Genomic DNA, 14945 nt, shown 5'->3' on the forward strand with positions numbered 1-14945 from the left:
GTGTGAGCCACTGTGCCCAGCCTACAATATTGTTTTGATTATTGTAACTTAGAGTAACTTTTAATATTAGTTATGGCTAAACTTTCCTTGTAAGTCTTTTTTTAGTAACTTTCTTGGCTATTCCAAGACATTCATGTATGTGTGTGTGTGTATGTGTGTGTGTATATATACATATATATATTATTTATATTATGTATATTATAGTTGTGTGCATTTATGGGATACAATGTGATGTTTTGATGTATGTGTATAATATGACATGATTAAATCAAACTAATTGACATGTTCATCACCTCACCTGTCATTTTTTTAATGGTGAGACAACTGAAATTTATTCTGAAATACTTAATACATTTTTATTGACTGTAGTCACTGTGGTGTGCAATAAATCTCAAAACTGATTCCATCTGTCTGAAACTTAATATGCTTAACAGCTGCCCATTCCTCTGTCTGAAACTGTACCCTTTTATCAATAACTCCCCATTCCCTCCTTCTCTACTCCCCCAGCCTCTGGTAGTCATCTTCCTACTCTGCTTCTGTGAGTTCAACTTTATTAGGTTCCACATATAAGGGAGGTCATGCAGTATTTGCCTTTCTGTGCCTGGCTTATTTCACTTAGCATAATTTCCTCCAGTATTATTCATGTCGTTGCAAATGACAGGATTTCTCTTTTTTTATGGCTGAATAGTATTCCATTGTGTATGTATACCACATTTTAATCTATTTGTCTGTCGATGGACACTTAGGTTGTTTCCATGTCTTGGCTGTTGTGACTTATGCTGCAGTGAATGTGGAAATGCACATATCCCTTTGAGACACTGATTTCAGTTCCTTTGGATATATACTCAGAAGTGGGATTACTGGGCCATACGATAGTTCTATTTTTAGTTTTTTTAGGAACCTTCAAACCATTTTTTTATAATTAATTTATTAATATATTTTTCAGTAGGCAATAATTATGATACAAAATTCTAAATTTACACAGGGGTATTAAAAAGTCTGCCTTCCACTTCTGTGCTTAGCCACCCAATTCTCTTTCAGCAGCCACTGTTAAGTTTCTTCTGTTTCCTTCTAGAAGTATCATATATGTATATATTCTTTTTTGTGTGTGGTTGTATTTTTACACAGATGGTGTACTCTAGACTTTTAAAAGAAATTTAATATGAATTAGAGACTATTTCAGATTTCTTCATGTAGAGTCACCTTACTCTTTTTGCTTAGATATAAATTTTGACCTAGGAAAATTTCTAATCGCATAGTGCCTTGGTTTCTTTATCTCTCCAAATGGGGTAACTGGCCAAGCACAGTGACTCACACCTGTAATCCCAGTACTTTGGGAAGCCAAGGCATGGGATCGCTTGAGCCCCGGAGTTGGAGACCAGCCTGGGCAATATAAAGGGACTCCTTCTCTACAAAAATAAAAATAAAAATAATTAGTCATGCATGCTGGCTTGTGACTGTAGTGCCAGCTACTTGGGGGATTGGGGCAAGAGGATTGCTTGAGCCTGGGAGATTGAAGCTGTTGTAAGCCACGATCCCCCCACTGCACTCCAGCCTGGGTGACAGAGTGAGACCCTGTCTCAATAAATAAATAAATAAGCAAATGAATGAATGAATAAATACATTTAGAAATAGGGGTAATTATACTACCGTATAACTCATGGAGTTAGGAGGATTAAATGAAAATGTATATATAAAGTACTTGGTAATAGCCTAGCACTTAGTAAGCATTCAATAAATGCTATTATTATTTACATAGCTGATAGTGTAGGGAAATAATTAATGTTGTCAAATATGGGATTTCTAAAATATTTCTAAAAAGAAATCATTGATCATTAAAAGTACCTAGATGACTAGAAATATAGGTAGTGCTAAATTAGAAAATGACATGAGCCAGATCTGTAAAGTGAATAACCTATCCTCCAATGTATGCACATTGTAGTTTTTCAGTGTCTTAATTTTGACCATTTGAATTTTGTCTTATTTTTCACTGTTAGGAATAATTTAAGTTTTCGGTTACAATTAGATGATATTAGGGCCAGGGGACATAAGGATACCCAAATGCTACTATGGCCAAGACATTCCTCCTTCTCAGGATATTTTCAGGGTAAATGTATGCACAGGGGAGAATGGCAAAGGAAAGCATAGAGCTTGTTTTTTATTGGCTGGGCAGAGCACTTTGGTAAATCAGATTAGAACATTTGGACCAAAGAGATAGAAGTGAGTATGAGTGAACATTCGAGTGGAGAGTGATGGTTGGGCTGCCCACTGTGCTCGAGGGGATCTTGACCCTGTTCCCACTGAGGCCCACTGGGAAGGATACCAGAATAGAAAGCCCCAAAGAACAAGGTAGCCCAGTGACTCCTGGTAAATGTGACGGTCATGCAGATGAATTTCCCTTTTTCGGGTGGAGGAGGGATGATGGGCAGACAGAGCCAATACTTTGCATCCACCTGGTTTTCGTATAGCATAGCAACTCTTTCTTGGAGTCATTTGCTTTTCAGCTTTGGCCCACTCACCCCTGCTGCCTATGAGGCATCAAAAACAATGTATTAGAAACCCTTTGCAGGCTCCCCCTTTCTGAAGCAGCCCCTGTTCCCTTGCCCTTCTACCAAGTCCATGTCATCCAGCGTTTCTGAGCTACCTGTCTCAGTAACTCTGAGAGTTTCGTGGTGAATTAAATGAACTCTGTGGATTTCATGTCTACCTTCAGAGTCTTCTCTGTGTAGGTATTGTTGTAGAGTTTCAGAAAACTGCTGTGGAGTGGATAAATAAATCAAAAGCTGCATTCAGTCCTTAAGTTAGAGGTTTCTTTTTTTAATTAGATATGTAAATTATACTTTCTTGTTTTATAAAATTGTATCACTGAGAAAAATCTCTTCTGTTTTAGTTCCACCTCTTGAAGGTTTTGTAATGAATCGAGTGCAAGGTGATTATTTTGAAACTCTACTCTATAAGATCTTTGTTTCAATAGATGAGCACACAAATGTTGCAGAGGTAAGTTTGACGACATCTCATGAAAATATAATCTCAAGATTGTAAGTTTGTGTAAAGCAAGTAAAATTATTTAATATGGTAATATGTTTTTAAAATCTCCAGGTGGGGAGATTATACCATTATTACACTTAAATGTCATTATTCTTACGTTAATTCTTATAAATGTATATTAAAATTTAAGTTAATAATTTATAATTTGGTTAACTTTCTATATGACTTTTTATACTTAAGTATTGTAGACTATATTGATCTATCCAGGAATTTTATTTTAAATGAGACAAAATTAAAGAGTAAGGAATCTTAAATTGTTATGGTCACTGCCTGGATTTGTACTATAAGGATCTTAGAGATAGGGAAAGAAGAAAGTTCTGAATTCAAAATTTATTCAGGTCTTCTAATTCATAATTTTAAAATTTTGCTAATTATGATTATATTGGTCTATTACAACTGTGTAATGTGCTGTTGATTCTAATAATGTAAAAATAAATTTTAATTTTATCTTCCAGCTTGCAAATGTCCTTGAGATTGATTTATCCCTGGTTAAGGTATATTATTTTTGTGCTGATTTATTTGTGATGTGATAACTGAGTGGATTTTACTAGTAGATTTTTATCTTGATAAGCTACTGAGAAACGAAGGCATTGAGATTGTTGTTAGCTGTCTGAGAGAGTGTGCACAGTAAAGGGGCACTTGTAAAGAGCAGGATAAGGGGCCCTGAATTGGGATTCAAACACATGAACTGAAAAGAGAGCACTCATGCAAGCAGCAGCCCAAACAGTATCTTGTAGTGAGGTCCATTAAAGCAACAACTCCTGCTTCATTAGGGGTAGATGTAGGGAGGGCAAGGCCAGAGAGGTGGAAACATTTCCTCCTATACATTTAGGAAGACCTTAAGGGAGGAGCAGGTCTACTGAAAATAGTTTCTAGTTACGGGCTGAAAATGTTTGAGAATCACTATTAGTCTATTACACTATTTTTTTCTCTACAAATATTCTGATGTCTAGTTTATTTTAAATGCTAATTAGTTTCCTTTGTATTCCTTTCAGAATGCTGTTTCAATGTATTGCCGATTGGGCTTTGCCCATAAGAAGGGACAAGTAATAAATTTGGATCAACTTCATTCATCATGGAAGAATGTTCCATCCGTAAACAGATTAAAGTAACTTATTTATTCAGTATGAGATATTAGAGTTTCCTTTTGAAAAGACATTTAATTTTACATACAGAAATTTGTTTATTTGTTTATTTATTTATTGAGAGAAAGTCTCGCTCTTGTCGCCCAGGCTGGAGTGCGATGGTGCGATCTTGGCTTACTGCAACTTGCACCTTCCCGTTTCATGCGATTTTTTTTTTTTTTTGAGACGGAGTCTCCCTCTATGCCCAGGCTGGAGTGCAGTGGCCGGATCTCAGCTCACTGCAAGCTCCACCTCCGGGGTTTACGCCATTGTCCTGACTCAGCCTCCCGAGTAGCTGGGACTACAGGTACCCGCCACCTCGCCCGGCTAGTTTTTTGTATTTTTTAGTAGAGACGGGGTTTCACCGTGTTAGCCAGGATGGTCTCGATCTCCTGACCTCGTGATCCGCCCATCTCGGCCTCCCAAAGTGCTGGGATTACAGGTTTGAGCCACCGCGCCCGGCCTCAAGCGATATTCATGCCTCAGCCTCCTGAGTAGTTGGGACTATAGGCGTGCACCACCATGCCCATGTGATTTTTGTATTTCTGGTAGAGGTGGGGTTTCACCATGTTGGCCAGGCTGGTCTCGAACTCCTGGCCCCAACAGATCCACCGGCCTTGGCCTCCCAAAGTGTTGGGATTACAGGTGTGAGCCGCTGTGCCTGGCCCAGAAATTTTATTTATTCAACCTGTCAGTTGAGGTGAGCCCTATATATTAGTGATTTTTGATCTTGTGTGTGTTATGGATCTTTTTTGGAATCTTATGAAAACTAAGAAGCCTTTTCCCAGAAAAAAAACAAATACATATTTTACATAAAATCTTGAAGGGTTCTTGAATTTTTTGAAGCCTATCTGTGGATCTTAGTTAGGAACACTTGTATGTAGGCAGAGCATTTTTGGGCTGCGTCTTAATTTTGGGCTTGAATATGAGACTGGATTTTGGTGGATTGTTCATCATTTAAGTCTTCAGTAGATATTTTAATGTAAGGTCATTTATATGATTTTTAAAAACCAAATGCATTCTCCATTAATAGGAGTACCTTAGATCCACAGAAGATGCTCTTGTCATGGGATGGAGGGGAAAGTAGGAGTCCTGTACAAGAAGCTTCATCGGCAACTGACACCGATACAAATAGTCAAGAAGATCCAGGTTAGCAGTAACTCAGTTTAACATAGAGCCTGTCTGTAGGTACGGCACATGTCCGGGCATGTATTCTTATAGTTGTCTTCTAGTTTTGTTTTAGATTTTATTCAATACGCAGTCTTCGGGTGTTTCACTGTGTTTTGGGCACTGTGCTAAGTCCTGGGTGTCTACAATTGACAAGAATATGGTACCTTTCTTCTAAGCATTAAATCTAAGGAGAGAGAAGAGAGTGTGACCAAACAAATTACAACAACACGGGCACCAATTGTGATGCTTGTAGGGTGCAAAGAGGAAGAGACCCTTAATTGGCTAGAGAGGTTTGGGAAGCCTTCACAGAGAAGATATTATTTGAGCTAAGAATGAAGAAGAGCCTGCCAGCTGGTCAGGGAAGGAAAGCCATTTCAGCCCGAGGGAATAGTGAGGCTGAGCCCAAAGGGAAACAGCATAGTGGACAAGGCCTAGGGTTAAATGCTTTTTAATATTCTTTGCACTTCAAAATAGGTATGGCTGGAACCTTTTATGACTATGCTAGTGCCTTTTTAAAATTACGTACTTTCTGGTTATGCAATAAAGCTGAAATTAAATACTTTCACTCCAAATGGTAAGCAAAGAGTAATTTCCATTTACTTGATTTTAAATTACGGTGTTTTTCAGCTGACACAGCCAGTGTAAGCAGCCTGAGTCTGTCTACAGGACACACGAAGCGCATCGCATTCCTGTTTGACTCCACTCTTACTGCCTTCTTAATGATGGGAAATCTTTCACCAGTAAGCCCAATTCTTGTTTAAATATGAAGGTGTTTAAAGTAAATATTAGATATAAAATAATTTAATGCTTTTATATCTTTTTTAAAGTACTACATTTATTCCTGAAGCACAACTGACTTAGAGGAGTATGATAACTTTCGGGAGGGTCCTTTTGTAATTGGAAGAATTAGCCCCTCACCCCACTGATCGTTAAGTTTAAATATATTTGAAAGGATAATATAAATATTATATATTATGATTAGCATAAAAATGGAGAGGTAAAGCTTTAATATTTTGTTTCTTTTTTTCAGAACTTGAAAAGTCATGCAGTCACAATGTTTGAAGTAGGCAAACTCTCAGATGAGTCTCTGGACAGCTTTCTCATAGAACTAGAGAAGGTAAATCTAGGTTGCATGTTAGGGGATGTTAGGGCATTTGGAATCTTGCTTGACAGAATGCCAGTTATGCAGTCTATTGATTTGAATGGGCTTTTGGTGTATTCTTGCTCGTTCCTACCTCATTCCCCAACTTAGTACTCTGACAGTCATTTAGACTTAAACATACTGAGTGGGTGAATTGATTTTGTGATTTTTAAAGTGATATGTCTACCTCATCTAATTCTTAGCATAATTTGATATAATGAAGAAATGGGGTATGGAAATTTTAGTCTGTAATTTTTTAAATTGAATTTTTTCTAAAATAGCTTTTCAATTTTTTTTCTGGTATGACTCTCTAAGATCACCTCTTAAGCAGTTTGATTTGAAGTTTTTGTTCCATTTACCTTGAATCTGGAACAATGTCCCTGGGTATCATATTTATGTCCGCTCTCACTATCCCTTTTAGCATCTTGAAGACTTCAGCCATATTTGCTCTTAACCACCTTTTTCCCCGTGAGTACAGCCCTAGTTTTCCTTAGCTCTAAATAAATCTGATTGCCCTTTATTGGTGTTTTTCATTCTTTGGATATTTTATTCTGTCCTCTTTGTATTCAGATAGTTTGTGTGCCTAATCTGTTCCTTGACTAATAATTTTGGTGCCTTTTGTGCTTTAGTGATGAACTTTGTATATTAAATGTGCTGTTTAGAGAATTTGTGATGATTCTGTAACTCCTTTATATCTTACAAAAAAAAACCACAGTAACATTTTTCACTGCTCCTCCTCTGTAGGATTTTTACTTTTATAAGTGTAGAAATATGTGTGAGATAATCCTTTCCTATTAATTGGTCTCTTTTACTTTTACCTTTATACTGCCATTTATTTCTTCATGCTTCTTTATTTGTTAATCCCATTTCTTATTGTATATTATCTTTTACTAATAAATTTCTTACTATGTTACTGCACATTTCAAGTCCTGGTTTCCTGATTTTTATCTTTTTTTCACCTCAGCTAGTCTTTTATCAAATGTAGCAAATTGTAAGATCACTTCTGCTCTTATACTCACTCATAAATTTATGTTCTTTTTCATCACAAAGTCATTCTTGAGAAAGCCTTTCAGTCTGAGGCTTAGTTTTTAAAGTGGATTCTTGGCTATTTTTTAAGTAGTCTGATCTTGATTAAGATTGATTTTTTTAAATTTATGCAAATCTAATTTAGTTATTTTCCCATTGACAGACCTATCATTCCATTTTCTGTGTTGTTTCTGGGATATATGTGTCTCTACATATTAAAAGGTGACTTACTCAGAAAAGCATGCATTGAACTATAAGGCCAGCAAAGGCAGGGGTTTTGTCCATTACTCTATCCTTATCTCCTAGGGAGGTCATCGTCCATAGGAGGCACTAAGTAAATCTTTGTTGAGTGAATTTAAGCTGTGTGTTCAGCAATGGTGAACAGCTTTGTTGAATCACAGACTCCAGTGTCCCTAGTAACTGGTAATGCAGAATTGTGAACACAGTGATGAGAATTATAGGTAAAACTGGTGACCTTGGATTGGGGTACTTTCCTAGATGGAGTAGAATATGGGTTTTAGAGTTGTTCAAGCACTCTATTTGAATCCTACATGGAACATGTAACATATAATGCTATAACTTAGCATTATTCAATTGCTAAAATTGTTAGTCTTAATTGAAGTAATTTCTGTCTTCATAGATGCAGTAAAATTGGGAACTCAACCAAAACTGAGGTTAATAACTTGTTTCAGTATTGCCTGGGCAAATTTTTGATATACTACTTTTGAATAATGTCTTATATCTCTATTATATGATTATTAGAGTTAATGGCATAAAAGTGGTATTTTTGTTGCAGAATCTGTTTTCTCTTGGTTTAGGTTCAGAGCACTGGTGAAGGAGAAGCACAGAGATATTTTGATCATGCACTTACTCTGAGAAACACAATACTGTTTCTGCGTCATAACAAAGACCTAGTTGCGCAAACTGCACAGCCAGACCAACCCAATTATGGTATGATAAATATATTTAATTTTGAAGACATGATATGAAACCTTTTTCTAAGAAATTAAACAGATCATGCTCACTTATATAATCATCACTTACATATCTTGTATAGATAACATATTGAATTTAAAACTAGAGACCTGTTTTGTGAATTTCTTGCGTGTTAACTATTTCTTAACCTTATTTTAGTTTTTCTCTTCTCATGTGCCACTAACATTTGTAGTATTTAAATCTGTTCAATACCTACAAAAGTGTTAGAATGTTAATTTATGTAAGTAGCTGGATGGAATTTAGAACAGGCATCAGCTCTGAGGGGTGAACAAGGGCACACATTTAGTTAATGTAGGAAGCATAAAATTTCAAGAATGAAAGATTCCATCATAGTGAAAAGAATAAAGAGGAGCCTTCTGCTCAAATGCTACTACAATACTTACCAAAAGATTTTACTTTTAAAAAGGAAATAGATAATTCTTTTTAAAGAGTAAAAGAAGTAGTGGCAATTTTAAGGTGTTGATGAACTTTAATGGAGCTGTTGCCTTACTGGGCACTCTCAGTTTTGTGATAGTTGGGGGTTCCCAAGCTTTACTTGAATTGATGGTGTCAGAATTTCCACCCAGATGGGGATTTGGATTCAGCCGGTTTTGAGATGTGGCGTGGCCCCCAGGAATTTGTTTTTTTGAAAGATGATTCCAGTGCTCAGCTAGGCTTGGGCACCACCGCATGAGCACTTGGCCCAAGTTCTTAGGAGTTCACAAGAGTTGTTGTGTCTTGGGGCTTCATGGGTCCTCAATACCACTGTAACATTTAATTTTGCTTAGTTTCATTTACCTAAAGGCTATTTTTCTAGCCAAGAACATCAGTTTCTTAATCATCTCTATTTTCATTTATTCACTCACTAGCATCTGGCTTTCTTTTCAGCTCAGTTTTTAATATTGAGGGAGGATTCAGCTGTTACTTCACAAGCAGTCACATAGTTTTTGATTTACTACTTTTGAATAATGTCTTATATCTCTTATATGATTATTAGAGTGAATGGCATAAAAGTGGTATTTTTGTTGCAAAGTCTATTTTCTCTTGGTTTAGGTTCAGAGCACTGCTGAAGGAGAAGCACATGCTGGGTAGTTTACTTGAGTGAGGCTAGACTCACTTAGTACCAAGTGATACACTTCTGCAGCCTTAATATGCCTTATCTGAAGAATTACAAATTGTTGCATCCTGGGGCTCTTTTTGAGATCATTCATAAATAGTTTAAACTGAGAATATTAAATCACCAAATGCCAAGAGTCTGAAGCACTTACGAGTAGGCATTTGTTGGTGGATAACCATTTTTGTGTTAATAAATACTAAATCATGTGATGAAGCAGTGGTGAGTGGCACAGTCTTGAAGATGTCTTTGGATATAAAACTCCTGGAATTTCTGGGACTTTTTAGTGCTTTATGGAGGTAATGCGTTAGATGATTTGAAATATTCTGTTAAAGCTGTCTTGAAATACATTGTCCTTTCCTGCCTGTCCCAGAATCTGAGAATGTTAGAGAGTACTGGTGAGCCGTGAAGTGTAACTCCTATTATAGATAAAGAAATTGGAGTTTATATTAGCTAAATCTTCTGCTTGTTTTTAGTCATCAAAGCCCATATTATTAGTAAATGGAAGAGCCAGGAATGGAAGACTTGAATCCATGTCTGTTGAATTTTTTTCCATTGCCCTGTCCCTTGTATTACCTTCTCTTGAACGCTAAGCTTTGTATTGATTTACTCATAAACATTTGTTGCTTGGTAATCTGGGCTAAACTTTTTCCCCATGAATAGTCAGTGTACCATGAAGTAAGTTAAATGGTAAATCTAAACCTATTCTCTATGAAAATAGTCCCATGCAATCCTAACCTTTAAGGTGGGTTTAATGTTAGACTGCTCCTGACACTAGTTGGAGATTTAATTGCTTAGAATAATTGCTGGGTCTCCAAAGTTAAATTTGATGAATGCCTCCCCTTAAGACCAAACCTGCAATTATTTATGAAATTTCATTTTTGCTACTAGCACTTCTTAGCTGAGCTCCTCATCTGAATTGCAGAACATGGAAACTGATTGGCATGACTGTTTCTCAGTTTTTCTCATGATGGTGTACATTAGTACCATTCTCAATGCATGGTTCCATGTAGAGGTTATCTTAGGGCATTAAGGCTTCATGCTTGCCCTGTTGAGAAATGTTGCTTTCTGCAGGTACTGGGCTTGATAACTGAACCTTACTCTTTTTTTAGAAAAGAAATTCTCTGCCGGGCGTGGTGGTTCATGCCTGTAATACCAGCACTTTGGGAGCTCGAGGTGGGCAGATCACTTTAGGTTAGGAGTTTGAGACCAGACTGACCAACATGGTGAAACCCCTCTTTACTAAAGATACAAAAATTAGCCAAGTGTGGTGGCAGCCACCTGTAATCCCAGCTATTCGGGAGGCTGAGGCAGGAGAATTGCTTGAACCTGGGAGGCTGAGGTTGCAGTGAGCTGAGATGGCGCCACTGCACTCCAGCCTGGGCAACAGACTGAGACTCCGTCTCAGAAGAAAAAAAGAAATCCTCTAGTGTTGGTGTTTTAAGCATCTTGTTTGAGTAAAAAGAATTTTATTTTTATGTTACTAATAATTTATACTTTGAGCATATCATGTAATACTTGTTATCCATTATAAAACAAAAGCGTTGTGATATACAAGCAAACTCTGTTATACGTGGAACTAGTTTCTTAGTCCTAAGAGTCCTTAATCCTTTGATTTCAAACAGCATGGGGCACTGCTTGTACATAAAAGTGATGTTTGGTCTATTTTTTTCTCATTTTATAAGCATGATTTTCCCCCCAGGTATCTTTGTCTTTAAAAAGACATTGTTTAACTGTGATTAGTATAAGTCAGACGTAAAAACCACTGTTTATAATTTGGCAGCCTAGTACTGTGGAAATGTTTAGGAATTAAACGACGTTTGTAGGAAAGCAATCACAGTTGTAAAGCTATTAGAAATGTGTTCTAACCACCATGAAATCTTTGGACTTCTTACTTTCCCTGTTTTAGTATATATTAAGTATTATCTATACTTGACATTGATAATGTTGAATTTTGCCTGAAGGTTAAGACGTCCCCTCACCCTTCTGTGTTTTGGGAAGGGGCTTAGTGCAAGGACACACTTTTTCTCCATATGACTTAAATGAGATTCAAAGGTGAATTCTCCGCTCCTTTCTGTTCACCTGTGACAAGGTCAGAAACAGATCCTCCACATTCCCTTGCTTTGCCTCATAAGCAGTGGGCCGAACTGCCTGTTCTGAATTATCAATCAGAACAAAATGCTTGTTAGCCAAAGCTTGTTTAAGCTTCTGTCCTTCTAGCTCCGTGAACTTTGTCTCACCTTCAACCTGAGCAAGGTGTATCCCTTGCTTTAGGACCCCTCCCAGAAAATATGCTGACCTTATGGTTAAACATTCTGTGATCTGCTATCCAGTACCTCACCCTGTCATCCCCCTTCCTCACACCCAGTGCTTTCCATCTACCCTTCATTGGTGATGTTAATTTTGATCACCCAGTTAATGGATTGTCTGATTTTTCCACTGTATAGTCAACTATTTTTTTTCCCTCACAACTGATAAGCAATCTGTGGGAAGATACTTTGAGGCCCTGCAGATATCCCACTCCTCATCAGTGTTTCCTCCTAGATTTAGAATCCATTGGTGGTTCTTGCCTGAACCATTCTGTATTTCGATGGTTGGAGATTGGTAATTTTTCCCCCACTTTAGCACTTCTGCCGTATTTAACAGTTGTGACCAGGCATTCTCTCGTATTCTCTGTATGAATTTAGGAATTCTTATTTTTTTAGTAGTCTGTGATTAGTCATTGTTGCCTCTCAATTATTTTTGTGCCCCAGTTTTCTCAGATTTTGCCGTGAGAATTTCCTTTGAGCTTGCTCCTGTCTCCTTTCTCCTTATGACATGCCTCCAGTTTTCTCCCCTAAGCAATTCTTTACTTTCTGGCCAAGCAATAAGATCTTATTGTGTGTTTATTCTGCCTCAGTCCTGGAATCAGCCGTTTTTCCTAGAAGCCTAATTTCTTTTACTGGGGATTGCTATTAGAGACCAAGATACTGGTGTTAGTTGTACTCATTGCTTCTAGGCATTTTCAGGAGGCCATTATGTATATATATGTATCTGTATTTTTAGATATATTCTTGCTTGAAGGAGGAGATAGCTGCCTTGATCTTCGGAAGTTTCTTTTAACGTTAAATATCTCTTTTTAGAGAGCAATAGGATTTGGTATTTTTCAAAAGGATTAAGAATAAGAATGCTGAAAATCTGTTGTATGTTGAGTGAGTTCATGCTTTATGGACCGGAAATCTAGGATACACATTTCCAAATGAGGAGCTCTTGCCCCTATACTAAAATGAGGACTTGGCCATGATTCTCTTTGTAGAGATCGGAAACTGGAGGAGAGAAGCACATAGCTTCTCCTGGGACTTAGGCTTTCGTAATACAGTTGACAAGTGAACAACATGGCTATGAATTGCACACATCCACTTATGGGCTGATTTTTATGAGTAAACGTATTAGAACATTTTTTGGAAATTTGTGATGATTTGAAAAAACTTGCAGGCAAACCAGATGTCGAAGAAGTTAAGGAAAAGTTAGATGTGTCATGTATGTATAAAATACATCTAGATACTAGTCTATTTTGTCATTTATTACCATAAAATATATACAGATCCATTATAAAACATTCAAACATATCAGAACTTAATGCACACATTTACAGATTGCACAGCGACATTGCAGTTGAGAGAAAGGTAAATAAATGGAAACATATAGTATTAAGCCATAACTGCATAAAATTACCTGTAGTACATATTATACTACTGTAATAATTTTGTAGGTATCTCTTGTTGCTCTTGTGATGAGCTCAAGTGTTGTATCTACTTGAGTCCCCGCTTAAAATACTCTGTGACACTGATCATCTTTGGGTGAGCAATGTGTCTTTACGTTAAATTGCCCATTACAGTTAAAAGTGATCTCTCGTGGTTCTCTCATATTTTTCATTGATTTAGTGCAGTACCATAAACCTTGAATAACACTAGGGGAGCCATACAGAGAGCCACTAGTGATGCTGGAAATTCTCCCAAGAAGCAGAGAAAAGTCGTAACATTACAAGAAAAAGTTGAATTGCATGGTATGTACTGCAGATTGAGCTCTGCAGCTGCAGTTGCCCATCATTTCAGGATAGGTAAATCAGTGTAAAAGACGATTGTTAAATAAGAGAAGGAAATTTATGAAGCTGTTTGTACCTCTATGCCAACAGGCATGAAAACATTGCACTTTTTGCAAAATACTTTCTTTTTCTCATATTGAAAATGCAGCTTTTATGTCAGTGCAGGATTGCTATAAGAAGGGCATACCTATAGACTCTAATATGATTCGAGAAAAAGCAAAGTCATTATGACAAAGCAAATGAAAGATAATTAATATTCTCTTAAGCTGGAGAATTTAATGCTAGCAAAGGATGGTTTAATAATTTCAAGACGTTTGGCTTAAAAACTGTTAAGATAGCAGGAGAAGAAATTTCTGTTGACCGAGAGGCAGCAGATGAGTTCCCAGATGCTAGTATGTTTTGATCTGTGTCCCCACCCAAATCTCATGTCTAATTGTAATCCCCAGTGTTGGAGGTGGGGCTTGGTGGGAGGTTATTGGATCATGGGGGCAGTTTCTCATGGTTTAACACCCCCTCCTCCCCCCCGCCCACCAAAGCTGTCATCACGATAGTGAGTTCTCACGAGATCTGGTTGTTTAAAAGTGTGTGCACCTTCCCCATCTCTCTCTTCCTCCTGCTCTGGCCATGTTAAGATGTGCCTGCTTCCCTTTCACCTTCTGCCATGATTGTCAGCTTCCTAAGGCCTCCTCAGAAGCAGAGGCCATTCCGCTTCCTGTACAGCCTGCTGAACCATGAACCAATTAAACCTATTTTCTTCATAAATTACCCAGTCTGAGGTATTTCTTTATAGCAATGCAAGAATGGAGTAATACAGATACCATTAAGAAAATCATTGAGGAGAAGGGATATCTGCCTGAAGAGGTCTTTAATGCATGCAAAAGTGTCCTGTTCTGGAAGAAAATGGCATAAAGGACATTTATTAATAAGGAAGAGAAATGAGCACCAGGATTTAAGGCAGGAAGGGACAGGCTGACTACTGTTTTGTGCAAATGTAGTCAGGTTTCTGGTCAGGACTGCCCTTATCTATAAAGCTGCTGAGCCTTGAAGGGAAAAGATAGATGCCAGCTGCCCTTTGGCTGTACAGCAGAAGGGCCTGGGCAATAAGAACCCTTTTTCTGGACTAGTTCCTTTGATGTTTTGTCCCTGAAATCAGGAAGTACTTTGCCAGTAAGGGACTGCCTTTAAAGTTCTTTTGGTACTGGACAGTGGTCCTGGTGAACCCACACAGAACCCGCATGAGTTCAACACTGAAGACATTGAAGT

The 14945-nt window shown here is 37.5% G+C and overlaps 1 protein-coding gene across 2 annotated transcripts in view; it reads left to right on the top strand.

Annotated features, from left to right (window-relative positions):
* FAM91A1 (family with sequence similarity 91 member A1) overlaps nucleotides 1-14945 on the top strand; it is a 49250-nt gene that overhangs the window by 14682 nt on the left and 19623 nt on the right. For both annotated transcript variants that reach the window (XM_025394811.1, XM_025394810.1), the window contains exons 9-15: nucleotides 2891-2997; nucleotides 3504-3542; nucleotides 4044-4156; nucleotides 5206-5321; nucleotides 5970-6082; nucleotides 6373-6459; nucleotides 8328-8460. In XM_025394811.1, coding sequence (XP_025250596.1) covers nucleotides 2914-2997; nucleotides 3504-3542; nucleotides 4044-4156; nucleotides 5206-5321; nucleotides 5970-6082; nucleotides 6373-6459; nucleotides 8328-8460 — 685 coding nt within the window. In that variant the 5' untranslated portion in view covers nucleotides 2891-2913. The remainder of the gene's footprint in view (nucleotides 1-2890; nucleotides 2998-3503; nucleotides 3543-4043; nucleotides 4157-5205; nucleotides 5322-5969; nucleotides 6083-6372; nucleotides 6460-8327; nucleotides 8461-14945) is intronic.

The sequence above is a fragment of the Theropithecus gelada genome, chromosome 8 (genome assembly GCF_003255815.1).
Source record: "Theropithecus gelada isolate Dixy chromosome 8, Tgel_1.0, whole genome shotgun sequence".
NCBI lineage: Eukaryota > Metazoa > Chordata > Mammalia > Primates > Cercopithecidae > Theropithecus > Theropithecus gelada.